We start from the raw sequence: 27,833 nt of genomic DNA on the forward strand, positions 1-27,833 counted from the left end.
CACCAGCCAGCTATAAATCATGCCTCTGATTGCTTTGGTCAATACCTCCCCACGTCAGGGCAATCTCCCTTGGTTACACATTCAGGAGGAAGAGTAGGAAATGTACTATAGGGCAAATTTCTGAGAAAAACAACCCAATGCTTTAGGGGCTGAAAAAGACCGGGGTTCAGCTGTAGTGTAGCCTAAGGAAGGGGACAACTAGTGCATGCAAGTGTGTGTATGTGTGAGTGTGAGGTGTGTGAGTATGAGGCGTGTGAGGTGTGTGAGTATGAGGCGTGTGAGGCGTGTGAGTATGAGGCGTGTGTGGCGTGCGAGTATGAGGCGTGTGAGTATGAGGCGTGTGAGGCGTGCGAGTATGAGGCGTGTGAGTATGAGGCGTGTGAGTATGAGGCGTGTGAGGCGTGCGAGTATGAGGCGTGTGAGTATGAGGCGTGTGAGGCGTGCGAGTATGAGGCGTGTGAGTATGAGGCGTGTGAGGCGTGCGAGTATGAGGCGTGTGAGTATGAGGCGTGAGGCGTGTGAGTATGAGGCGTGTGGCGTGTGCGTGAGGCGTGTGCGTATGAGGCGTGTGAGTATGAGGCGTGTGAGTATGAGGCGTGCGAGTATGAGGCGTGTGAGGCGTGCGAGTATGAGGCGTGTGAGGCGTGCGAGTATGAGGCGTGTGAGGCGTGCAGTATGAGGCGTGTGAGGCGTGCGAGTATGAGGCGTGTGAGGCGTGCGAGTATGAGGCGTGTGAGGCGTGCGAGTATGAGGCGTGTGAGGCGTGCGAGTATGAGGAGTGTGAGGTGTGTGAGTATGAGGCGTGAGGTGTGTGAGGCGTGTGTGGTGTGTAAGTATGAGGCGTGCGAGATGAGGCGTGCTAGGCGTGCGAGTATGAGGCGTGTGAGTATGAGGCGTGTGAGGCATGTGCGTATGAGGCGTGTGAGTATGAGGCGTGTGAGGATGAGGCGTGTGAGGTGTGTGCGTATGAGGCGTGTGAGTATGAGGCGTGCGAGTATGAGGCGTGCGAGTATGAGGCGTGCGAGGCGTGGGAGTATGAGGCGTGTGAGTATGAGGCGTGTGAGTATGAGGCGTGTGAGTATGAGGCATGTGAGGCGTGTGAGTATGAGGCATGTGAGGCGTGTGAGTATGAGGCGTGTGAGTATAAGGTGTGTGTGGCGTGTGAGTATGAGGCGTGTGAGTATGAGGCGTGTGAGTATAAGGCGTGTGTGGCGTGTGAGTATGAGGCGTGTGTGGCGTGTGAGTATGAGGCGTGTGAGTATGAGGCGTGCGAGTATGAGGCGTGTGAGGCGTGTGAGTATGAGGCGTGTGAGGCGTGAGAGTATGAGGAGTGTGAGGTGTGTGAGTATGAGGCGTGAGGTGTGTGAGGCGTGTGTGGTGTGTGAGTATGAGGCGTGCGAGTATGAGGCGTGCGAGTATGAGGCATGCGAGTATGAGGCGTGCGAGTATGAGGCGTGCGAGTATGAGGCGTGTGAGGCGTGTGCGTATGAGGCGTGTGAGTATGAGGCATGTGAGGCGTGTGAGTATGAGGCGTGTGAGGTGTGTGCGTATGAGGCGTGTGAGGCGAGGCGTGTGAGAATGAGGCGTGTGAGGTGTGCGAGTATGAGGCGTGCGAGTATGAGGCGTGCGAGTATGAGGCGTGCGAGTATGAGGCGTGCGAGTATAAGGCGTGTGAGTATGAGGTGTGTGTGGCGTGTGAGTATGAGGCGTGTGAGTATGAGGCGTGTGAGTATGAGGCGTGTGAGTATGAGGCGTGTGAGTATGAGGCGTGTGAGTATGAGGCATGTGAGGCGTGTGAGTATGAGGCGTGTGAGTATGAGGCGTGTGAGTATGAGGCATGTGAGGCGTGTGAGTATGAGGCGTGTGAGTATAAGGCGTGTGTGGCGTGTGAGTACGAGGCGTGTGAGTATGAGGCGTGTGAGTATAAGGCGTGTGTGGCGTGGAGTATGAGGCGTGTGAGTATGAGGCGTGTGTGGCGTGTGAGTATGAGGCGTGTGAGGCGTGTGAGTATGAGGCGTGTGAGTATGAGGCGTGCGAGCATGAGGCGTGCGAGTATGAGGCGTGCGAGTATGAGGCGTGTGAGGCGTGCGAGTATGAGGCGTGCGAGTATGAGGCGTGCGAGTATGAGGCGTGCGAGTATGAGGCGTGAGAGTATGAGGCGTGTGAGGCGTGAGAGTATGAGGCGTGTGAGTATGAGGCGTGTGAGGTGTGTGAGTATGAGGCGTGTGAGGCGTGTGTGGTGTGTAAGTATGAGGCGTGCGAGTATGAGGCGTGTGAGTATGAGGCGTGCGAGTATGAGGCGTGCGAGTATGAGGCGTGCGAGTATGAGGCGTGCGAGTATGAGGCGTGTGAGTATGAGGCATGTGAGTATGAGGCATGTGAGTATGAGGCATGTGAGTATGAGGCATGTGAGGCGTGTGAGTATGAGGCGTGTGAGTATGAGGCGTGTGAGTATGAGGCGTGTGTGGCGTGTGAGTATGAGGCGTGTGAGGCGTGTGAGTATGAGGCGTGTGTGGCGTGTGAGTATGAGGCGTGTGAGTATGAGGCGTGTGAGTATAAGGCGTGTGTGGCGTGTGAGTATGAGGTGTGTGAGGCGTGTGAGTATGAGGCGTGTGAGGCGTGTGAGTATGAGGCGTGTGAGGCGTGTGAGTATGAGGCGTGTGAGTATGAGGCGTGTGAGTATAAGGCGTGTGTGGCGTGTGAGTATGAGGCGTGTGAGTATAAGGCGTGTGTGGCGTGTGAGTATGAGGCGTGTGAGGCGTGTGAGTATGAGGCGTGTGAGTATGAGGCGTGTGTGGCGTGAAAATTAAGAGTTCAGCATCAAAATAAGCAGCTCATTAGAAAAAATGCCTCCGTGTTACAAAAACAAGGTGAGAAGAAAACCCTGTTTGGTTGGTTGGTTGCATTAACAGCTAGTCCTTAGCAGTCTTTACCAATTAAAGGCAAAAGCAATTAAGAAAGCTAAGCCTTTGTGTTGTTCCATTGTTTGTGATAATGGCTGAGGGAGAAGGAGAGGAGAAAGCAGAGCAGGCTGTGTGCTGCTGTTATCTAACTGTGTTTATCCTGAGGTTATAGTGTCCATAATAGAGCCAAGGAATAATCTTGTTGGGAGAAATTCATTGTATCCTTAGCATGTTGTGTGTGTGGATTCTACCAGGGAGAATGAAATGACTTCTCTTTTGCGAGTGAGGAGAGCTGAATGCCGGGGGAAAAGAAAGAGAAAATAATATATTTTTACCCTTGAATTCCAAAGCAGAACATTCTAAATGAAAAAAAGACCTTGCCTGCTCTTGTGCATGTTACTCAGAACTGACTGTTCACATCAGTGTGGCCTTCATTAGCCCATCTGGGTTGTACAAACAGTACGGGCGGAACAGGATTTAATGAAACAATGCTGCTGCTAGCCCAGGGCCCACAGGCATGTAAGCCAATGCTGTTCTGTTCCACTGTGTGTGTGTGTGTGTGTGTGTGTGTGTGTGTGTGTGTGTGTTCGACATTCTCACACAAAAGAGTTCCTGATGACTGTAGCAGATCCTGAGGTGTTTAGTCCTGGGCTGGGCTGGCTGACATTTATATTTTTCAACCATAGAGATGCCAGCCCTCATCAATCTGGAAATGTTATTTGCAACTGAAGAGAATGTATGTGTATTTAAATGAGTGAGGGAGGGGAGAGAGAGACTGTGAGAAAGGAGAGAGAAAGAGAGAGTCAGTATGGTACAGTTTCCAAACAGGCAACACAAAAGGTGTCAAAAATCAAACTGTCAAACAAGGAAATTGCATTGGTGGTGTTGACAGAGAGAGAGCTACTCCGAGCTGAGGGGGAGGGTGGGAGTAACAGATTAACTGACACATCTCTAATTAAAGGTGAAGGGGGGATGGAGGAGAGGAAGAGGAGCAGCAGCCAGCGAGCCAGACAGACAGACTCCACCTAAAATAGTGCTCAGTCCGCAATTGGATAATCTCGGACTGTCCGAGTGTCACAGAGGAGAAGTCTGTTTTACAGTTAGAGCAGAAGCTCTTAACATGATGAGATGTCATGACACGAAAGGGAGGGGGGACAAAATGTATGAGCCCTGATCACCCCATTGGCCTCATCTTCACATTGTGTCAGTCTTTAACATCAGTGGCTCTCATCTTTAGCCTGAATGAGAGCCTCTGGGCCTGCCCCTAGCCAGTCAGCCAACAGAGTACTGACTGGATCCTCATCCAGGCTGGTCACTAGAAACAGACGGTGATTTTGGACATCTGAAAAGACCCTGAGAACGTTGACTTATGACTTCCTCTGTGCTTTAAAAAAAAACGCTGCACTACGGCAGACCACAATGCTCTAGCAAGCCGTGAGAATACTATGAACACTGATGATACCCAGCGTGCCATTTTTTATTATTTTGTTTTAAGCCTTCCCCAAACCATAGCTCTAACCACTCAGAATGAAGGGCTAAACTATTAACCATTTGAGTTGTTTCTGTTTTAACCCTGTAACCAAGAGGAATTAACCCTGTAATCACATGGATGTAATGCATCAAAAATAGACATTCATCCATAATACGTTGAATTTCGAAGGGAAACTATGAGATCTTGTTGCCTCGTCTAGCTGGGGGTGTGTCTGAAATGGCACCCTATCTCCTATTGGCCCTGGTCAAAACTAGTGTACTATATTGGGAATAGGGGGCCATTTCAGACACGTGGCTGCGTGGACTGGTAGAGTGAGTGACTATGAGTCAGGAGATATGACCTGGTGGTGTCCTGACCTGATCTCATCCCGAGGCTATAGTCATTACAACACACACCCACTGAAGGGCTGAAAGGAATGAGCGTGGGCCAGTAAGCCATGGACAGTCTAGTCCAGCCACTGGCTATTTCACACAACTCTAGTCTAGGGTACTCACTGTAATGACCACTCATCTTCTTGATGTGGGAGGTGAGAGACTGGAGTGTGTGTGTCTGTGTGTCCATGCTCAAAGTTAAGGCACTAGTCTGAAGAAGCCTACAGAGGTGCATGCATTGCATGCTGGCCCGGAATACCAATTTCCCTGGTCCCTTCTACTAGTGTCATTTGACGGATGTGTTTACACCAGATGTAAAATGTGTGGACGGCACTGCCAAAACAGAGCAGATCCAAACTGAAGGATGCCTGGCTACTTCTTTATTTACCCGTCTATCTACTCTACATCCATCCACAGAGCAGACAGTCAGAGGGCTGGAGAGGACATGCCTCAGTGAGGGAAAAACCAACCGCTTCCAGAGATGTGACAGTCTAAAAACGAACTAATGAGAAATCCCAATGGTTGACATGCATTAAAAACCACAGCAAGATCTCTGGGCAGCGCTCTAGAGCTGTAGGTTTTTAAACACACCAGCTAAAAGCCCTACATTTGATTTAGTCACACTCTAAATACACCTAGCGCTAAATCTGATTAAACACTCAGTTGCTTGCCTTTCAAATTAATCAGCCAGGGGAGTTTTATAAAAACAGCAGTGGCAAGGATCTGTAGCGGCCATTACTCTTCCTGCTCTGCAATTAACAGAGTAGCACTTGGCAGGGTTTGGAGCGGAGTATGTGAGTGGAGTTGAGCGGTTAGAAATTCCCCTCATCGCTCAGGGAGAGTTCTTTCCCCCGCTCCAAATTCAATCCATACATTTTTTGTTTAAAAGGAACATTTAAACAAACACTCCATGTACTTTTGTGACTATGTACTATTTGGTTTTGAAGTAGGTTATTGTAAGCGCTCAACAGTTCAACAACTTGTCGTAGGCTTATTAAACAAGGACCTACCTGATAAGAAGCCGGTGTGTTAAAAAACAAAATGGCTTTTTCTCAAATTTATTGATGATCAGATATTTCAGTTGTAAGTGTTGCTGTTGTGCAATTAAACTCATACTCCTTTTTTGTTTTTTAAACAACAGCCAACATAGAAATCAAAATGTCTCCGGTACTGTTGCATGGGCTCATTCGTTGTCTTGCCATCAATTACACAGATTGTGACACCCAGCTGTGACACCCCATTGGAGCGGGAGAGAAGGCCAACTGCAAACATTTTTTTCATCTGCTCCACATTCATACCAAATTACGGACGCTCCGCTCCTCGCTCCACTCCACTCACATCCTCTGGATTGGAGCAGCCCTGGTCTGCAACTGTTCAAACACAGATTGGCGGATGACAGATGCTGCTGAGAGAGAGAGACTTGCATGCCATGGGAGAGGAGAGTACCTACTCTACAGTATACCCTCTCGGGGTAGGCTAATCAGACTACAGCTCTGAGAAAGGCCTAGTCGTCCTCATACAAGAGCAACATTATCCCTTTTCTATCTTTCTAAATCCCACATAGAGTTTTGGTCTTTATCAAAAGGAGACAACGCAGCCAGACAGTCACATGTTGAGTTGACTGACACCTATACCAAGCTATGTACTGTTTGTAACAGCACCACTGCAGATATAACAATTCTACATCTGCAGATAGCACATTGCAAAATTCAGGTGAAATTCACAGGTTTTCCAGAAATCCTAGTAGGAGGTTTCCCAGATGTCCTGCATAATTCCTGATTCCAGGAATCTTCAAAACTGGGATTTCTGGAAAACCTGGGAAAGTTACTGAACATTTTACAACCCTATACATTGACGAGCTGTACCAGAGAAAAGAGGGAGGGAGTGAGTGAGCAGGGTCGGCAGGGTGGGTTAATGTGAGAATCCTGCCTGGTGTCTGTGGGTTGTAAATCAGCAGGAGGCTGTGATGCCCCTGAAGGGACAGTAGAGTTTCAGAAGCACTAATATTTCAGTCGTGGTGTGGGCCTGCCTCTGAGAAACATACCACACAGCCAGTTAGGCAAAGAATTACAGCTACGCCCAGGGTAAAATTCTCAGCAATACCATCTTGAATATGTGTGCGTGTTATTTATATTTAAGTAACTTAGCAGATGCTCTTATCCAGAGCGACTTACAGGAGCGAAATAGGGCTAAGTGCCTTGCTCAAGGGCACCAGCAGATTTTCCATCTACGTTGTAGGCTCGGGGAGTCGAACCAGCAACCTTTTGGTTATTTGCCCAACACTCTTAACCGCTAGGCTACCTGCCTGATATGTGAGTGAATGTGGTGGAAAATGTGTGCGTACTGCGTAGCCTGATTCAAAAACTGTGTGTCTCTGCCTCAAAATGTGTGTGAGTAAGTCTAAAATATGTGTTTGATTGAGTGCACACTGCACAAGCAGGAGCAGAGAGGAGAGGGGGCCAGATGCCAGCGTTATGAGTTTTCTGACCTGTCAGACCTAGTGAAAAACTGTTTAATACCAGCCAGCACCTTCCCCCATGGCCCCACAGATTGACCCAGCCCAAACACGACTGTGCAGCCCAGCCTCTCCATTATGGTTAAGTCTCAAATGGGCTTGAATCAGTCTGTCCAAAAGGGTACCCTATTCCCTATATAGTGCACTCTTTGACCGAATGGGCCCGGGTCAAAGCTAGTGCACTTTATAAGGCATAGTGTTCCCTTTCAGACCCAGCATGAGTGTGTGTGGACAGAGCAGAGCTAATGCACAACAGCATTGTTCCAGGCGGGCTGGCGCAGCAGCATAGAGAAATTAAGATGGAGTGGCTTGATTTCATATGTGAGCAGGTGCATCCATTTTGTGCTGCTCTTCCCCCCCACCTCCTCTGCCTCTCTCTCTGTCAAGCGCTTATCAGAAATTGGACACCCCAGTGACAAATTGAGCCTACGATTAAAGGGAGAAAGAGGAAAGCTTTTAAAGTGCTGCTGATTGGGATCCCAGGTTGCCCTCACGTAGGAATCAGAGATGGGGTGGTGTGTGTGCACACGTAGAACAGTGCCTCCTGACACCCCCCCTCTCTCCAGGTGTTCCTACGGCTCACATTTCTGCTCTGAATGCTCAGCAAACAGATCCAAATCAATGCAGCTGTTCCAGACGGATGGACAGGCGGGCACACACACTCACCACACACAGCCCCCCTAGCCAGCTGTACGATAAGCCTTGATCAGCATAATGACTCCCTGCATGACCAGTGTGATTTCCCACTCCCTCTCCGAGTGAGAGTCCGGGGTGCGTTCAGCAGGGCACATTGTAGCGGAACGTTCAGATGGAAATATGTTATGTAGAACAAACATGCCACTATAAGAATAAGAAATCATTTAGTCTCTATGCATAACATTTCTATTTGTGGAGAGGAGAGGTAGGAGAGGAGGGGAGGAAAAGAGGGGACAGGAGGACTCGGGCATAGGCAGCCACAGCACCAGGGTGTCAGGCAGCTTGATGTAGGAGGAGGGTCAAAGCAGCTCCAGTAGTCTGAGCTGTGGGAGAGCTAAGGCCATTAAATCATCCTAAAAGGACTTAACACACAAACCACGAGGCAGGCAGGCAGGCAGGCAGGCAGGCAGGCAGGCAGGCAGTGTTACACAGCCAGCCACAGCACTGACCAGAGGAACGCTGCCCTCAGCCTGGCTAGGACATTTATCCACAGTGCCATTAAACTATACCGACCTCACATAGCCTAAATACACACAGACACAGTCAGATATGCACACCAAAATGTGGTGAGAGGCCAGCCATGCCCTCCCTGTATGCCTGACCCTTTTCCCTGTATGTAATGGATTTCCTGGTCGATACAACCCAAAAGGTGAAACAATTATATTTTCTGTCCATGTACAGCAGCAGGTAAGGTCAGCTCAATGGCAGCGCTGACATTCAGCCTGGGCCCCACAGAGAGCCAGAGCCTCTCACACAGGGCCTGTCTGGGATAAAAGAGATCATTCTCACTGGCCCAGAGTTTCTAAAGGTGTGTCGCCAGGAGCAGAGAGAGCAGCGGACATTTGGGATCCCTTCATCTCCTGTCTGCCTGTGTGTGTGTGCGTGCGTGCGCGCGACTGCATGCCACCCACCCAGACAGGCGCCATCCCCAGCCCCTGTCCAGCCAGCCACTTTCTCAAAGGGGAGCCAGGCAAACACAGGGCCGGCATGGCAAACACAGGGCCGGCATGGCAAACACAGGGCCGGCATGGCAAACACAGGGCCGGCATGGCAAACACAGGGCCGGCATGGCAAACACAGGGCCGGCATGGCAAACACAGGGCCGGCATGGTAAACATCTCAACCCTGTGTTAGCCTGGGAACATCTGGCCCTCCCAGGCTCAGAGCGGCAGCACCGGTCAAAGCACACCGCACTGTCCATCTATCTAAAGCACACCACAGAGTCTGTCTGTCTCCTGCCTCTCTGCTCTTGCCACTCACTGGGAGAGGAGGGAGGAAGCATGGTCTGCATGGCAAATACCTGATTGTAAAAAACAGATTCATATTTATTGATATATTATTCTGAAAGAACTATGCCTACGCCGGTTATGGTTAGAAAGAGCAACACGCACACAGATAGTCACACATACATTCTTGCATCATGCCCTCTCCAACTACCTAACTCACACCGCCACCTTTCCCCTAGCTGTCCGATGGTTAAAGACTGATGAGGCCCGCTCAAAGGTCTATGCAATTGAACCCAACATTAATGTACCCAGCAGCAAATTATTCTCCATCGACCCGCTTTCCTCTGCAATAAGGCTGGAGGCATCCATCAGGCTGAGATAGCAGACATGGGCTGAAGGAGGAGGGGACTTTGGATGGAGCAGATTAATGATGAATGGATCTCAGATATGGCTTGGCTAGAACCGCCCAGACCCGACCAGGGCGTCTCAGAGGACATATGACCTTTAACAAAGTCGACATGAAGTGAACACCACCACACAAACTACATAATATTCATTTGCCTTATATAGGCCTACAGCAGGCGTCTTCAACCTTTTCTTGCCCAGGGACCCACGCTCAGGCAAACCGGCGACCCAGAGACCCCCATCATGTTAGTACATCTTGTCTTATCGTCAGAAGAAATCAACATTTTAAAATGAATAGATTTGGTAGTTTTTCATTATTTTGACCTCCCCACAGTATAATTAGAAGAGGAAGTGTAAACTAACAGTCTATTAGCTAGAAAGGTAACTCCAAACACATATTCGCTAAGAGCAGCTGTTTAGCTGGTTACACAAAGGTTAGCCATGTGTTGGTAAAAATGTATGTCCATGTCAAGAAAGCTTACCAGCAGCACTTGCCTCACTGGTGGCTTATTCACGGGTGCTTTTTCGAAGTATATGTCAGACACTCCACTGTGTGTAATTGGCTCCAATGAGTGTCATTTTCTAAATATTCGGAGTTGAGAAATAAAGTTGACATAATTCGAAATCAGATATTCTCCGCTTTTCTACTGAAGGTATGCAACTCAAAATGTTTTTATTCTGTTGTTGCTAGCGATATTCATAAAAACGTTGGAATTTGTTAAATGTATTTTTGCAGAACCCCTGCAATACATGGGGGCGCAGACCTCTGGACGAATAGCCCTGGCCTACAGGACAGTGTGTACCAGGCTTCTGTAAAGTCAATCTGCCTCAGTCGTCATGAACACCATCTGACCTGACACTAATACACACCAGATTATACAGGACTGTGTAAACCTATGCAAAGTCAATCGGCTGATGATGTGCACCACTATTTAGCAAATATTAGACATGGCTTGCTCTAGCCATCCCATCACTATTACAGCTGCGATGGCCTGGCCCTCTCCCCACCCTGAGACCTTCAGGTCTGCTAGCCAGGGCCCTTTTGGATTTCTAAAGAGCAGACCCATTGGCCCCCCACACACTACACTGAGGTAGAGGGGGTAGAGAAATAGATGGGGGGGAGCTAGACAGATGGGTGGTACTGTGGGTAAATGTAAAATAATCCTCAGGGCAGGGTGTGGATTGTTGAGCACTTATACCCTGTTCTGCTCCCTCTCTGTCACATGGGAGAGGCAGGCAGCAGGCAGTGATACAGGTGATTTAGTGAGGAGTGATTTAGCAGGGTGGCTTACACAGCCTGCTGGCCTTAGCAACAGACTAGACATCCATATGGATCTATCTGTTCAGCTGGAGCACTGAATAATGGGGAAGCAGCTGCCTATGTCCAAACAGTAAAAATAAATAACAATAATAAAGTGTAAACTTAAATGATATAAAGTATGTAGAAAAGATAATGGAAGATAAGTACAAAACAACTAAGGGAGAATCAAAAATTCCACAAATGATGCATTCAGGAGTATTTTTGTCATGGCATGCGGCCCCACAGATTTTGTTTTAATGTTTGAGTCACTCTGATAGCATAAGTCATGGCAAAATGTGTAGAATTTAAGGAAATATGCTTTAAAACTGCACATTTTTTCTCTTCAGCACATGGCAAAATGTGTAGAATTGTAGAAAATTGCTTTAAAAAAGCTACACTGGGCCTCCCAAGTGGCGCAGCGGTCTAAGACAATGCATCACAGTGTTGCGGTGTCACTACAGCCTGGGGTTCAATCCCAGGCGGTGTCATTACTGGCCGTGACCGGGAGTCCCATAGGGCGGCGCTAAATTGGCCCAGATTCGTCCGGGTTAGGTGAGGGTTTGGCTGGGGGAGCTTTACTTGGCTCATCGCACTCTAGCAACTTTTTGTGGGTGACTTTTTGCAGGCTGACTTCAGTCATCAGTTGAATGGTGTTTCCTCTGACACATTTGTGCGGCTGGCTTCCGGGTTAAGCGAGTGAGTGTTAAGAAGCGCGGTTTGGCGGGTCATGTTTCAGAGTACCCATGACTCGACCTTCGTCTCTCCCGAGCCCGTTGGGGAGTTGCAGCGATGAGACAAGATCATAATCACAAAAGTTGGGAGATAATTACAACAACAAAAAAGATATAAAACATCTACTCTGCGGCCAACAGGAAGGCTCCATTGGGCACGCTCACCACCTAAGGCCCATTTTGATCCAGAAAAAAACCCTGGGAAGGAAAGAAGGAAAAAACATTATTTGTACCAGGGAAAGAGCACAGGCAATGGTCAAATAGAATCCACATAAAGAAACAATATTATACGTTATAGGTCAGGGTATAATATTCTATTTCTCATAGTAAAATGGCATTTGATGGAAAGTTACAACTTGAAAAAACATGCAGCGTCTTTAAAACTCAGAACATACCAATTATAGATGCAGTGAATGAAACGGAGTGACAAATACATGACAAAACTTCTTTAAAGAGGGTCTGCAATTAATAGCAATCTAATAGTTCACCTAATTTCGGTTTATGTGACGAAACAAGCACTCAGAGTATAGAGAATCATTGTACCATCTAAACCGCTGTGAAATAATTTTTTTACAACCAAAAATATTGTATTTTCAGCTGGTGTACAAAACAGAAAGTAAAAGATGCAAAAACCCCTGAACCCTGGGCCTTTTGCATTTCTGTTTTTGTATTCATGTTTTTATGGTGATTTTTTTACATTAGTGGGGAAAAAACTATAAACATCCAAAGTGTGTGTGTGTGTGTGTGTGTGTGTATATATATATTTTATTGATTTTTTTACACACACACACACACACACACACACACACACACACACACACACACACACACACACACACACACACACACACACACATATATATAAATAAAGGATTCAAACTTAAGAACGGGAAGCATAGAAATAGCTCACATAGAAGGGATCTTCCACTTCTTATACTTGCTTTCGATATGAATTTGGTTGGATCGCCCAAAAAGTTACATTTTGCAGCTTTAATCTGCATGCCTCATCTAACAACAAGAGAGAGTGCTGCTGGTATTCAAACGCGATGGAGTGTTTTGTTTATGTGTGTGTGTGTTTGATTATCTTAGGAAGCAGTGAGGCCATTGCCCTTTGCTCTAAAAGCCTGGCCCAGGCTGAGTTGAATGGGTTCGGCCCAGCGCTTCACACAGCCAAGACTAATCCCTTTAAATCCACAAAATGTTTAACTGTTTGATTAACCCCAAACATCAAATTGTGCATTTCATTTATTAGTTAATCTAGCTGCAGTATGTGAGTAGTGATACAGTATGTGAGTGGTGATACAGTGTGTGAGTGTGAGAGAGAGAGTAAGTGAGTGAATGAGTGAGAGAAGCGGGCTGTAAAACAGTCCATTCGGGAGAAATGTGGAGAAGAAGCCAGAAGGACAGGTTTGTTGTTCAAGCTACTATTTGCCAAAATGCACATGCGAGAGTTCTTTCTAAACCAGCTGTCGCTAGCAAATAGCAATCAAAGTCCATTCCTTCAGAGAAGAAAAGAGCAGACACACTGGGTAGCAGTAGAAAGTCAGTCAACAGTCCCATCATGGTTTAGCTCATACATACCACAGTGGTATGACGCTTCCTGCTGGCTTCATGGGAGTAGTAGGGAATTTAAACCAGGCACTCCTCCCTGAGTGGAAAGGTTGGCAGAAATATTAACCCAGCTTCCTTTAATAGCACCTGACAAGAGGTTAAATCACACATACAGGCAGCTAGGCTAAACTGAGTTCTCACAGTAATTAGATCAGGAATATGACTGTCTTTTTCCCTTTCTGCGTTCACAATGCCGTTGATCAAAGCCCTAATGATTGTGTGAGTGGTGTGTGTGTGTGTTGGCTAAATCAAAATCTCCCTATAGGACAGGAGCCTGTCAGGCCTAATTTTTCCCTCTATATAAAAGTAAAAACAGACACACAGTAGAGTGGGACTATCAATGTTTGACACAAAGCAGGCCTAACTAAAGACAACAAAATGTTAAGGAGAAAAAGCTATGTATCAACTTCACACCATGGAAATAAACTGGTGCAAGAGTTAGGCCTACTATCAAAAAGACAGAAGACAAACTTATCTTTTCTTTTTGTCTGCCTTCGGACTGGGCCTGCACCATGTCTAACCTGTGTGTGTGTGTATAGCCTACACAATAATGGAGATGGATGAGAGATGGTGGTGGACTGGTGGTGAGGGAGAGGAGACAGCAATTGACATTTTGAATTTTCTTCGGTATAGCTGTGAAACACATCCCTGTGGAGTGAGATACTGCCTATCTGCTCTCCTCTATCCCTCCATCCCCGGTCGGCTGGTGGGGTTGGTGTTGCTGGGTTTCAGCAGCACCTGGTCCCTGATGGGGTGAGTGCAGGGGGCTATTTACTATTAATTACAGAAAGCTGACACGCCGGCCAACGAGACCCTGGGACGTCAAATACAGGAAGACGGACGATTCCCTGTGACTGAGCACACACGCACAACTGAGCACACCATACACTCATTCAGGCTTGCTCAAGCACTTTAAAACATGGCCCCAGCCTTTCAGATTCCAACCCCAGTGAGCCTCCATCTCAATTCACCGCATTCCGCTGCTGAATGATGTGAAAGTACTTACTTCTTTTCTAGGGCCATTTTATAAACATGGGTAATACAAAAAGGTTGTGCAGTGGCCGCTATGCAGCTACATGATAAAAGTTGACATTTCTCTGCTCTAATTCAAAGCTTCCTTTGTAAACAACCCCCTTTGTGAGTAAATAGGCCACACATACACGGCGGAGGTAATGGACAATTTCATAACTCGCTCCAGAACTCAGCAGCCGCACACAAAGAAGGGAAATGGCAAGAGATATGTCAATCATTGATTGCTGAAAGATGTCAGACAAAAGGAGTCAAAACAAAGTTACTGCCTTTTTCCCCCCGTGGCATGTTCTGTGTCACTCCACAACTCCAGCTCAACCAACTCCTCAAAATAAATGGGGTCACTGACAAGAGACTCTCTCACAAGAGGTCTGAACCCATCTTAACCATTTTACAGGTGGCATTATGCTGCTAAAACAGGAAGCAAAAGCCCTTTCAAAAGGATCTAGGCCCAGGGCCTAGCTACAAGGCTAAAATGCTGCTCTCTATAGCCCAGTCCTATCTGTGAAGACCATTTAAGCTACACAAAAAGTGGCTCATATGCATGGTGGTTAGTCAGGAAAATGTAATCTAGCCTAACCTTCTCAAAGGCAATACAACTCTAAACTAAAAGAGCGAAACATTGCATATTGAGAAACACATCACATAATGATTTGTTATGCCCAGTTAAGCTGCTCATTGCAAGAGATAAAGCAGATGATCTAAAACATTTTCTAATATGGAAACGACACCACTTGAATACAATCGAATTGCTTGCCTCGATTTGAATTCAAATAAATTGAACAGATTCGTAGTTTCCTGGGTAATTTCCCTGGCTGGCATTTCTGGTAGTCATGTCATGTTGCTGCTGCTTAGCCTAGCAGACTACATCAACACTAACCACCTATGAACTGTAATTACAGCAAGCCAAATTCCATCCCACAGAAACACCATCATCCCTGCACTGTACATTCAAGGAAATGCAGCCAGCTGAAAAGGACAACTACATGGGACTAGAGGAGATAAACAACACAAGCTGAGCAGGTTTGAGCATAGCACGGAGTAGCATCCTTGTTCACCACATCTATAGGGCCTACGACTAGTGCAGTGCATTTCACCCCAGTGCTCATTTCAGGCAGTAGCCCAATTCAGCATGCAGTGCAGAGCAGACAGAGGCACTAGCTGCTAAAGCCACCAGTCTATGTACAGAAGGTTCAGTCGCTGACTGGGTTCTGGTGTTTGGACACTGCAGATGTCAGACAGAACACAACGCCTGTCTGGAATAGCAATTCAGCTCAGTACATCTACAGAGGGACTTGTTTAACGTGGAGTTTGGATGAAAAGAGACAGTTGGTTTTCACTGCTCAGTCTGACTGACAACCATAGCTAGTACTGAAACTTTTACATGGTTGAATTTCCTTAAGCCTGGCTGCTATGGCTGCTTTCCTCATATAAGTGAGAAAGAGAATGACAGTTTTTTTTTTTTTGGGACAAAGGGCTTGCCGATATGGCCTTAAAAATCATATCAAGATTTTTTTTTAAATGTATGGGCGATTCACGAAATACACTACATGAACAAAAGTAAGTGGACACCACAATCATGGGCATCAATACAGAGTTGGTCCTCCCTTTGCTGCTATAACAGCCTCCAATCTTCTGGGAAGGCTTTCAATTAGATGTGGAAACATTGCTGCGGGGATTTGCTTCCATTCAGCCACAAGAGCATTAGTGAGGTCGGGCACTGATGTTGGGCGATTAGGCATAGCTCGCAGTCGACGTTCCAATTCATCCCAAAGGTGTCCGATGGGGTTGAGGTCAGGGTTCTGTGCAGGCCAGTCAAGTTCTTCCACACCGATCTCGACAAATCAACTCTGTATGGACATTGCTTTGTGCACTGGGGCATTGTCATGCAGAAACAAGAAAGGGCCTTCCCCAAACTGTTGCAACAAAGTTGGAAGCACAGAATCATCTAGAATGTCATGGATGCTGTAGCGATGGAACTAAGGGGCCTAACCTGAACTGTGAAAAACAGCCCCAGAACATTATTCCTCCTCTACCAAACTTTACAGTTGGCACTATGCATTGGGGCAGGTAGCGTTCTCCTGGCATCCGCCAATCCCAGATTCGTCCGTCGAACTGCCAGATGGTGAAGCGTGATTCATCAGTCCAGAGAACACATTTCCACTGCTCCAGAGTCCAATGGCAGCAAACTTTGCACCACTACAGCCGACACTTGGAATTGCACACGGTGATCTTAAGCTTGTGTGCGGCCGCTCGGCCATGTAAACCCATTTCATGAAGCTCCAGAGGCAGTTTGGAACTCGGTAGTGAGTGTTGCAACCGAGGACAGACGATTTTTACATGCTAAACACTTCAGCACTCTGCGGTCCTGTTCTGTTCTGTGAGCTTGGGTGGCTTGCCACTTCGTGGCTGAGCCGTTGTTGCTCCTAGACGTTTCCACTTCACAATAACAGCACAGTTGACCAGGGAAGCTCTAGCAGGTCAGATGAATTCAGGGATTTTGAAGTTATACCTAGTCTAAATATATGCCTTCCAGAACCATAATACCAACTAATATCTAAATTATTTTATCAAACGTGCTTTTTTTTGCAATATCAACGATCTGGCTTTCAAATCTATGAAAATGCCCTTTTTTGTTACAAGTTTAACTAGAACTATGCATAATGCAATAAAATTGTGTTTTATGCTTATTACACATTTCTAAAACACAAACTAGACCGCTAGTATAATAGTCTTTGGCTAAAATGCTGCTAGCAGAACGTGGTACCCCAATGCAGCGCGCGGCAAACTGAACATTCAATTTCCAGAATCAATGTTCATTGATACTCCTGTTTTAGTAGTGTCTGCTCTGCTCGCAATTTGAGGAGTTGAGACATAAAAAGGGTATCATTAGAAAGGTTAACTTCTCCTCTATTACAGTAAAATAACATATCAATGTGTTTCGGTGTCCATATGACCCATTCTGTTGGACCTAACCTCAAATACAAATAGCGAGTCGAAACCGCTCGTCAGAGGAAGATTTTATCTCTCAACATTGATGGCGTTTGAGGCAGGGGGAGGGGCTTCGTGTGTGTGTAAATCATAGAGGAAGAAGCAAGAGGTTTCACTCTCGCTAAAATCTGCCCAAAATAAGGCCAATGCGTTTCTATGGGCTTATTTGGACCTAAGCTTGTCGCCTGTCTTCCCACCTTTGGAACAACGACTCCCATTGTTAGGGCGGAGACGTGCATCTGGTCATTATATACTGATCTCTGGTGTAAATGGGAAGGTGCAAACAGCACAGAGGAGCGAAAAAGTCGAGACCAAAAATACAACACGAGAACAAGCAGACCATGACTCAAAAAAAGAAAAATAACAAAACCTTGATTATTCTTGCGATACAGACATTTGGAATATCGCGCTAAAACCTAAATTCGAATTAATTCAATATATTGCCCAGCCCTAGTTGGACACAAACATCCATTGAATGACATGTGCAAGATTAGACTGTGAAGGTCAATTTACCCTTTCACAACAAAACCTCAGGTTCTTTTTATGACAGGAAGAATGTAATTTAGCCATTTCTCAAGGCATGGCGATACCATTCACTAATTGGCAACAATGGGCTCTAAGAGGATCAGAGGGTTAAGCTGTATAAAGGCCTCTATTCTGAGTGGCTCTCGCCAACACACACACACACACACACACACACACACACACACACACACACACACACACACACACACACACACACACACACACACACACACACACACACACACACACACACACACACACACACACACACACACACACCAAGCTTGAGAGGGGCTGCAGATGATAAACTAAGCAGGTCACATCGAAGTGCCATAGCACTGACCACCACTCACCTCTCCAGCTCTGCCTTGGCTGTCTCCACTGCACCCTCACCCAGCCCAGCACTGTGGACCTACATGCCTCTGCTGAGTTTCAGGCTGAGCCCCTGACTGCTCAATCAGGCCCACAGAAACACTAGCTCCCTGTCGGCTTAGATAACCGCTTTATCACTTAAGAGAACACAACGGCCATGATACACTAAGCTCTTTCATACTTTTAACTACGTCCAGGCCTAAGATTACAAAGAGCAACAACAACAACATTTCTACTCATGCAAAACTTTCCACAGGCAGTGTTTTAGCTTCAAACAAAAACAACAGGAGAAACAAAAACATTGACCATGAAAAACATTGTTTTGTTCAGTTTGTTTTCTTATTTAGAAATGATAGTGGATAGGATATAGGCCTAGCTCAATAGTGGTACACTACCTCAGTCTCTCATCCATGGAGTGATGACCAATGGAAATGGGTATTTGATATATGGCACACTAAAATTAGCATACCACACTGTCAAGGATGGGGATTAGGGACTAGGTAAATTAACCAATTACCCAAAGCCACCCTTAGACCTGAACAAATCCAAGCCAGTGTCACATTTCAGTAACTAAGCAGGCCTACACCAAATCACTTGCCTACACCAACTCAGACACTGAATTCAAGACCAGGATCACAGCCAGCCAGGTCAACTCAGTCTTTAGTGATTCATTAAAACAATAAAAATACTAAATTGATCATCAATATCAGGGCTTGGCGATATATAGTCTATTTTTCCGATCATCGCTGCAACTTCCCAACGGGCCCAGGAGAGGTGAAGGTCGAGTCGTGCTTCCTCCTAAACATGACGACACTTCTTAACACCTGCTCGCTTAACCCGGAAGCCAGCTGCACCAATGTGTCGGAAGAAACATCGTTCAACTGACGACCGAAGTCAGCTTGCAGGCACCCGGCCCGTCACAGGCGCCCGGCCCACCACAAGGAGTCACCAGAGCGCAATGAGCCAAGTAAAGCCCCCCCTGCCAAACTCTCCTCTAACCTGGACAACGCTGGGCCAATTGTGCGCCGCCATATGGGACTCCCAGTCACAGCCGGTTGTGACACAGCCCCAGGCTGTAGTGACGCCGCAACACTGCGATGCAGTGCCTTAGACCGCTGCGCCACTCGGAAGGCTGATATATCGTCTTTTAAGGTATTCCGGTATGGATCTTCACAATACTGTCTATAAAAAGGTATTTTGATACAGAGCTAAAGGCTAGAGCTACAGCTTTCAAGGAGTGGGTCACTAACCCGGACACTTATTAGAAATCCCACTACACCCTCCGACAAACCATCAAACAACCAAAGTGTCAATACAGGACAAAGATCTAATCCTACTACACCGGCACTGACGCTCATCGGATGTGGCAGGGCTTGCAAACTATCATGGATTACAAAGGGAAACCGAGTGGCACGAGCCTACCAGACGAGCTAACTGCTTTCTACGCGTGCTTTGTGGCAAGCAACACTGAACCCTTTGTGACAGTACCAGCTGTTCTGGACGACTGTGTGATCACCCATTCCTTAGCCGAAGTGAGTAAAACCTTTAAGCTGGTAAACATTCACAAGGCCGCAGAGCCAGATGGATTACCAGGACCCGTACTCCGACCATGCGCTGACCAGCTGGTAAGTGTCTTCACTGAGATTTGTTTTTACCTCACCCTAAAACAGTCTGTAATACCTACATATTTCAAGCAGACCACCATAGTTCGTGCCCAAGAACGCCAAGGTAACCTGTGTAAATGACTATCGCCCCGTAGCATTCACATTTGAAGCCATGAAAGACTTTGAAAGTCACATTAACACCATCATCCCAGACACCACTTCCTGACGGGACGCCCCCAGTCAGCTCCCTGCCATCCAGGACATCTATACTAGGCTGTGTCAGAGGAAAGCCCTAAACATTTTCAAAGACTCCAGCAACCCAAGTCATAGACTGTTATTTGATTCCACATGGCAAGCGGTACCGATACACCAAATCTGGAACGAAAGGGACCCTGACCAGCTTCTAACCTCAAGCCATAAGACTGCTAATGCCAAATAGCTACCAGGACTATCTGCATTGATCCTTTTTGCACTAACTTTGACTCACATATGCTGCTGCTACGGTTGACCATATGTCACTTTATTCCAAGTTATACAGCGCATTCGGAAAGTATTCAGACCCCTTCACTTTTCCCACATTGTTACGTTACAGCCTTATTCTAAAATTGATTCAATTATTTTCCCCCACTCAATCTACACACAATACCCCATAAGGACAAAGCAGGTTTTTTGACATTTTTGCAAATGTATTAATGGGAAAGCCCATTAAAACACTTGCCATCCTAGGGTCATGCACTACTCATAAAAATGTAAGTTTTATAACTTTTATCATTCAGAAATATAAAATAAGAAAATATTGTCATGACATTTTGGCCATATCGCCCAGCCCTATAATCAATATTATAATATATCTCCCTAATGTCTCAACCCCGCCCTCTTGATGTTCATGCCAAGTATCACACTTTCTTCCAGCTCACTCCCCTTCCCTCCCAGTCATCACTTGATCCATCTCAGCTTTACTGTACTAGCTGGCATGATCCTTTATGACCCACAAACAAGATCTAACAACAAACATTGTGGGGACCGGGGGATACATTACCAGATCTGTTCTTACTTGGTACAGATGCTGGAAAACATGTGTTGCAGATGTACAGACCTGCTAATGGTATCTTTTAGGATTACTCAGAATCATATGGGACTCACCTGGCAACCTCTCGTTAAGATGATCTGTTGAGGTGGAGGGTGGGTGAGAGATGGGTCAGTGATCCGATTCGTGGCAGCATTATCTTGTGCCATAAACAGATGACAGTGCCCTAGTTCTCGAACTGTTCTTGTCAGAGGGAGGGCACAAGCAACCCCCACGTCCCCAGTGCCTCTATTGGGAACCCTACCCAAATCAGTAATTCTGATCATATCGCCCTACCCTGTGCCAGTCCTTAAGTAAGGACTGCTTCCGCCTGCTACCGCTTGTTGAACAAATAGGTAAAAGGCAATGCAGTGTAGTGTGGGTCTAGATTCCTACGCAATTGCCCTCAAGCCAAAGACTTCATAGTACAACCCTTTGGTGTTGGTGATGCACACCGTTTGAACAATCCCCAGCTGAAGGCCTTTGGGCCTGGGGTTGGTGTGGAGCTGATTATGCAGGCTTTACCAGCTAGACCAGGAGGGCTTTTGCCCTATTCTGACCTGCTGGCTAACATGCAGTTCCCCAATTCAAATCAAATTGTATTTGCCACATGCACCGAATACAACAGGTGTAGACCATTGAGTGAAATGCTTACTTACAAGCCCTTAACACTTATTATGAAAACTGCATTGTTGGTTAAGTAAAAAATTAAAGTAACAAGTGATTAAAGAGCAGCAGTAAAATAACAATAATGAGGCTATACACAGGGGGTATCAGTACAGAGTCAACGTGCGGGGGTACCGGTTAGTTGAGGTAATATGTACATGTAGGCAGAGCTATTAAAGTGACTATGCATAGATAATAAACAGAGTAGTAGCAGCGTAAAAGAGGGGGGGGACAAAGCAAATAGCCTGGGTAGCCATTTGATTAGTTGTTCAGGAGTCTTATGGCTTGGGGGTAGAAGCTGTTAAGAAGCCTTTTGAACCTAAACATGGCGCTCCGGTACCGCTTGCTGTGCGGTAGCAGAGAGAACTGTCTATGACTTGGGTAGTCGTTGACAATTTTTAGGACCTTCCTCTGACACCGCCTGGTATAGAGGTCCTGGAAGGCAGGAAGCTTGGCCCCATTGATGTACTGGGCCGTACGCACTACCCTCTGTAGTGCCTTGCGATCGGCGGCCGAGCAGTTGCCATACCAGGCAGTGATGCAACCAGTCAGGATGCTCGATGGTGCAGCTGTAGAACTTTTTGAGGATCTGAGGACCCATGCCAAATATTCAGTCTCCTGAGGGGGAATAGGTTTTGTCGTGCCCTCTTCTGACCTCCTCCCTATAGGCTGTCTCATCATTGTCGGTGATCAGGCCTTAGGGCTGGGCTATTATGGCCAAAATATCATATGGTATTTTTTCACATTTTTGACTGTATTTTATGTTTTTGATTAATAAAAGTTCTAAATTTGCTTTATGAGTAGTACGTGACCCTAAGGCAACACATATATTCTAAATTATTTCAATGGGTCTTTTTTTTTATTCTGTTCAATTCAACTTCAACCTAAAACAAATTCCTGCATTTCCATCAATTTCTGCATTTCCTGCACTCATTTGAGATCATTTCCAAACTGCCACGATATGGGCAAAAATACTAGGCCTTATTTTTATCCAAATGTTGCAATTGCGATTTAGATCAAAACACTTGGGTGAACTTTTGGAATCATGGAAATAGAATGTTTATTATAAATCTATAGTTAGAATATAAATAATAGTGGGCACTTTGAATACAGTGTTGTTTGACATGACAACGAATGAAATGCCATGGATGAGTGACAGGGTAGGAACCAAAGTGATGTTCAGTGTTTCCTAGGGGACCCTATAATCTTTGGCTACATTAAATCTTTATGTATATAGCCATGCTTCGCCTATTCCTCTTTGATTTAGAAGATACTGTTGCACAAACAACATGCTGATTTAAGCCTCCACCAGTACTGGTATCAGTTTTATTAACTAGCCAGCTAACTAGCGATTAGCATTAATGGCGAACACGATTTAGCTTAACTTTCTAAGAAAATACAAACTAGCTGTTTGCAGATGTAAGAAACAAACTAATATTGTAATTATAGAACGCTTGTGGATTTATATTTAGATCAAAGTGGAAACAACATCGTTGTCATCAACATTGTTGCATGTGCTGCATTTACAATGCAGACTGAACGAAAGTGTCTCATGGTCAAGAAACAACAAATGCGCTCCTTGAGTGAGAGGGGGTGGGACTAAGTCTGTGTGGAAAGAGGCAGGGAGAGAGAGAGAGCGGAGAGGGATGACTTAAGTAGCGGAGTAAACTATAAAAATGGACGTTACACACGGCGTATCACATTTAACAAACCAAACATTCAAATACCGTTCTAGAAGGTAAAGCAAAAAACCAAACCGGTCTGTGCATAAATACCGTGATAAAGTAAAATACGGTATACCGCCCAGCCCTATCAGGCCTACCACTTTTGTGTCATCTGCAAACTTAATGACGGTGTTGGAGTCGTGCCTGGCCATGCAGTCATGAGTGAACAGGAATTACAGGAGGGGACTGAGCACGCACCCCTGAGGGGCCCCCCCATGTTGAGGATCAGCTTGGGGGATGTGTTGTTACTAGAGGTCGACCGATTATGATTTTTCAACGCCAATACCGACCAAAAAAGCCGATGCTGATTAATCGGTAAAATTTGTTATTTATATATTTGTAATAATGACAATTACAACAATACTGAATGAATACTTATTTTAACTTAATATAATACATCAATAAAATCAATTTAGCCTCAAATAAATAATGAAACATGTTCAATTTGGTTTAAATAATGCAAAAACAAAGTGTTGGAGAAGAAAGTAAAAGTGCAATATGTGCCATGTAAAAAAGCTAACGTTTAAGTTCCTTGCTCAGAACATAAGAAAGTTGGTGGTTCCTTTTAACAGGAGTCTTCAATATTCCCAGGTAAGAAGTTTTAGGTTGTAGTTATTATAGGAATTATAGGACTATTTCTCTCTATACGATTTGTATTTCATATACCTTTGACTATTGGATGTTCTTATAGGCACTTTAGTATTGCCAGTGTAACAGTATAGCTTCCGTCCCTCTCCTCGCTCCTACCTGGGCTCGAACCAGGAACACATCGACAACAGCCACCCTCGAAGCAGCGTTACCCATGTAGAGCACCCGGCTAACTAGCTAGCCATTTCACATCGGTTACACCAGCCTAATCTCGGGAGTTGACAGGCTTGAAGTCATAAACAGCGCAATGCATTGCGAAGGGCTGCTGGCAAACGCACGAAAGTGCTGTTTGAATGAACGCTTACGAGCCTGCTGCTGCCTACCACCGCTCAGTCAGACTGCTCTATCAAATCATAGACTTAATTATAATATAATAAACACACAGAAATACGAGCCTTAGGTCATTAATATGGTCCAATCCGGAAACTATCATCTCGAAAACAAAACGTTTTTCCTGTCAGTGAAATACGGAACCGTTCCGTATTTTATCTAACGGGTGGCATCCCTAAGTCTAAATATTCCTGTTACATTGCACAACCTTCAATGTTATGTCATAATTACGTAAAATTCTGGCAAATTAGTTCGCAACGAGCCAGGCGGCCCAAACTGTTGCATATATCCTGACTCTGCGTGCAATGAACGCAAAATGACACAATTTCACCTGGTTAATATTGCCTGCTAACCTGGATTTCTTTTAGCTAAATATGCAGGTTTAAAAATATATACTTCTGTGTATTGATTTTAGGAAAGGCATTGATGTTTATGGTTAGGTACAGTCGTGCAATGATTGTGCTTTTTTCGCAAAAGTGCTTTTGGTAAATCATTCCCCGTTTGGCGAAGTCGGCTGTCTTTGTTAGGAAGAAATAGTCTTCACAGTCCGCAACGAGCCAGGCGGCCCAAACTGCTGCATATACCCTGACTCTGTTTGCAAGAGAAGTGACACATTTTCCCTAGTTAAAAGAAATTCATGTTAGCAGGCAATATTAACTAAATATGCAGGTTTAAAAATATATTCTTGTGTATTGATTTTAAGAAAGGCATTGATGTTTATGGCTGGAGCAAAGTACCTAAGTGATTATATGCAACGCAGGACAGGCTAGATAAACTAGTAATATCATCAACCATGTGTAGTTAACTAGTGATTATGACTGATTGATTTTTATAAGATAAGTTTAATGCCAGCTAGCAACTTACCTTGGCTTCTTACTGCACTCGCATAACAGGCAGGCTCCTCGTGGAGTGAAATGTAAAGCAGGTGGTTAGAGCGTTGGACTAGTTAACCGTAAGGTTGCAAGATTGAATCCCAGAGCTGACAAGGTAAAAATCTGTCGTTCTGCCCCTGAACAAGGCAGTTAACACACCGTTCCTAGGCCGTCATTGAAAATAAGAATGTGTTCTTAACTGACTTGCCTAGTTAAATAAAAGGTCTAAAAATAAAATAAAAAAACAATTTGACAAATTGGCGTCCTAAAATATCGATTTCCGATTGTTATGAAAACTTGAAATCGGCCCTAATTAAATCGGCCATTCCGATTAATCGGTCGACCTCTAGTTGTTACCTACCCTTACCACATGGGGGCGGTCCGTCAGGAAGTCCAGGATCCAGTTGCAGAGGGAGGTGTTTAGTTCCAAGGTCCTTAGCCTAGTGATGAGCTTTGAGGGCACTATGGTGTTCAACGCTGAGCTGTAGTCAATGAATAGTATTCTCACATAAGTGTTCCTTTTGTCCAGGTGGGAAAGGGCAGTGTGGAGTGCAATAGAGATTGCATCATTTGTGGATCTGTTAGGGCAGTATGCAAATTGGAGTGGGTCTTGGGTTTCTGGGATAATGGTGTTGATGTGAGCCATGACCAGCCTTTCAAACCACTTCATGGCTACAGACGTAAGTGCTACGGGTCGGTAGTCATTTAGGCAGGTTACCTTAGTCCCTGTGCCCAAGAACACTATGTTGGTCAGCTTGAAACATGTTGGTATTACAGACTCGAACAGGGAGAGGTTGAAAATGTCAGTGAAGACACTTGCCAGTTGGTCAGCGCATTCTCGCAGTACACGTCCTGCTAATCCGTCTGCCCCTGCAACCTTGTGAATTTTGACCTGTTTAAAGGACTTAATCACGTCGGCTACGGAGAGCGTGATCACACAGTCATCCGGAACAGCTGGTGCTCTCATGCATGTTTCAATGTTACTTGCCTTGAAGCGAGCATAGAAGTAATTTAGCTCGTCTGGTAGGCTCGTGTCACTGGGCAGCTCGCAGCTGTGCATCCTTTTGTAGTCTGTAATAGTTTGCAAGCCCTGCCACATCCGACGAGCATTGGAGCCGGTTTAGTACAATTCAATCTTAGTCCTGTATTGATGCTTTGCCTGTTTGCTGTTTCGTCGGAGGGCATAGCGGGATTTCTTATAAGCTTTGGGATAGAGTCCCGCTCCTTGAAAGCAGCAGCTCTACACTTTAGCTCAGTGCGGATGTTGCCTGTAATCCATGGCTTCTGGTTGGGGTATGTACGTAGTCACTGTGGGGACGACGTCATCTATGCACTTATTGATGAAGCCATTGACTGATGTGGTGTACTCCTCAATGCCATCGGAAGAATCCCGGAACATACTCCAGTCTGTGTTAGCAAAACAGTCCTGTAGCTTAGCATCTGCTTCATCAGACCACTTTTTTATTGACCGAGTCACTGGTGCTTTCTGCTACCCCATGAAAAAATCCAACAGAAAAACAGAACACAGTACTAAGATATAGCTCGGCCCCATCTGTGTTTGTGCCCTGGCCAACATTCTCATGAAACCTGTTTTAAACATGTCCATAGAAAGTAGGCAGTTACAAAACCATAATGCATCCGCAAAAAATGTTCTATCGTTCTGAAAAGTAAGATGCATAGTTTATGGCCCAGTACATTGTCACCCCTAATTCTCATTACCGAAATGTCTCCAGGTTAAATTCTCTGGTAATTGTTTCTATATTTTACTTCAGAAAAACCTAACTTATTAGAATAAAACAGAGACTGTTGCTGTAGTATGTCCATAATTCATAACAACGCTACACTAGTTAATAGTTAACATTAAACTATAATATTTCTTACATAAAAGCAGTGTCTGTGGACATGTTTCTCATTACTATAACACTTTGTCAAGTTCCTGTCAAAACTCTAGTTTTTAAATAAACTTTTATCATCTAGAGCAGGGTTTCCCAAACTCGGTCCTCATTCCAGCACAGACAATTATCACATCATAAAATAATGCAGTTTTTCCCAAGGTATTTCACAGTAAACAGGCGGGTGCTGAATCATAATTGTCACGAATCAATGCATCTTAATGAGCTTTCCATTAAATCAATTCCCAACAACAGTTGAAACATCAGAAAAGCTACTCACGTTTTTTGTTCTTTCTCTTTACCTTGTGATCTATGCTCTAGACTATGTGATTCATAGCCTAGAACTCAGAGGTTCCGCAAAATCAAGCATGACTTGATGTAATCCTATATTTGTATTTATTATGGATCCCCATTAGCTGCTGCCAAGGTGTTCTACTACCGCTGTTTAAAATGAGTATGTATGGATATTCTATAGACCTATACTACATTTTGACCTTAGTACAGAATCTTTTGAAGAATAAAATGTCAACTGATGTGTATCTGATTCACTCTCTCTGTGGGGACAATCATCTTCACTTACAATGACCTATTATTAAAATACATCAGCAGCAGCTGAATATTAGGTCAAATCATGCTAGATCTAGAGCTAGTTTCATGATGAATGAATCCCATTGGATGATTTTTCATCGGCTAGCCAAATCTCTCTCCAATTTGCCTAAAACTTATTTGACACTAAAACCATGTAGCCTAGCCTTTATGCTTTATATGAAAATATGTCAGTAATATTGATTAAAAAAAAGACATGGTTTAAGATTTATTTTAGCCAAGCATTTCTGACACTAGCCACAAAAGCACCTAATTAAT

General features: G+C 45.3%; 3 protein-coding genes across 4 annotated transcripts in view; 2 read left to right on the forward strand and 1 right to left on the reverse strand.

The window, feature by feature from the left end:
* fam222ba (family with sequence similarity 222 member Ba) overlaps window positions 1–27,833 on the reverse strand; it is a 64,306-nt gene that overhangs the window by 19,585 nt on the left and 16,888 nt on the right. The window lies entirely within an intron of this gene.
* Window positions 1,324–2,149, forward strand: LOC123742357 (keratin-associated protein 10-6-like). Its single transcript, XM_045716257.1, has 3 exons — window positions 1,324–1,519; window positions 1,564–1,887; window positions 1,929–2,149. The coding sequence occupies exons 1-3, from the start codon at window positions 1,324–1,326 to the stop codon at window positions 2,147–2,149; spliced, it is 741 nt and encodes a 246-aa protein (XP_045572213.1).
* LOC123742358 (keratin-associated protein 10-2-like) lies at window positions 2,154–2,803 on the forward strand. Its single transcript, XM_045716258.1, has 2 exons — window positions 2,154–2,186; window positions 2,249–2,803. Exons 1-2 carry the CDS (start codon window positions 2,154–2,156, stop codon window positions 2,801–2,803), a joined length of 588 nt encoding a protein of 195 aa, XP_045572214.1.

The sequence above is a fragment of the Salmo salar genome, chromosome ssa04 (genome assembly GCF_905237065.1).
Source record: "Salmo salar chromosome ssa04, Ssal_v3.1, whole genome shotgun sequence".
Classification (NCBI taxonomy): domain Eukaryota; kingdom Metazoa; phylum Chordata; class Actinopteri; order Salmoniformes; family Salmonidae; genus Salmo; species Salmo salar.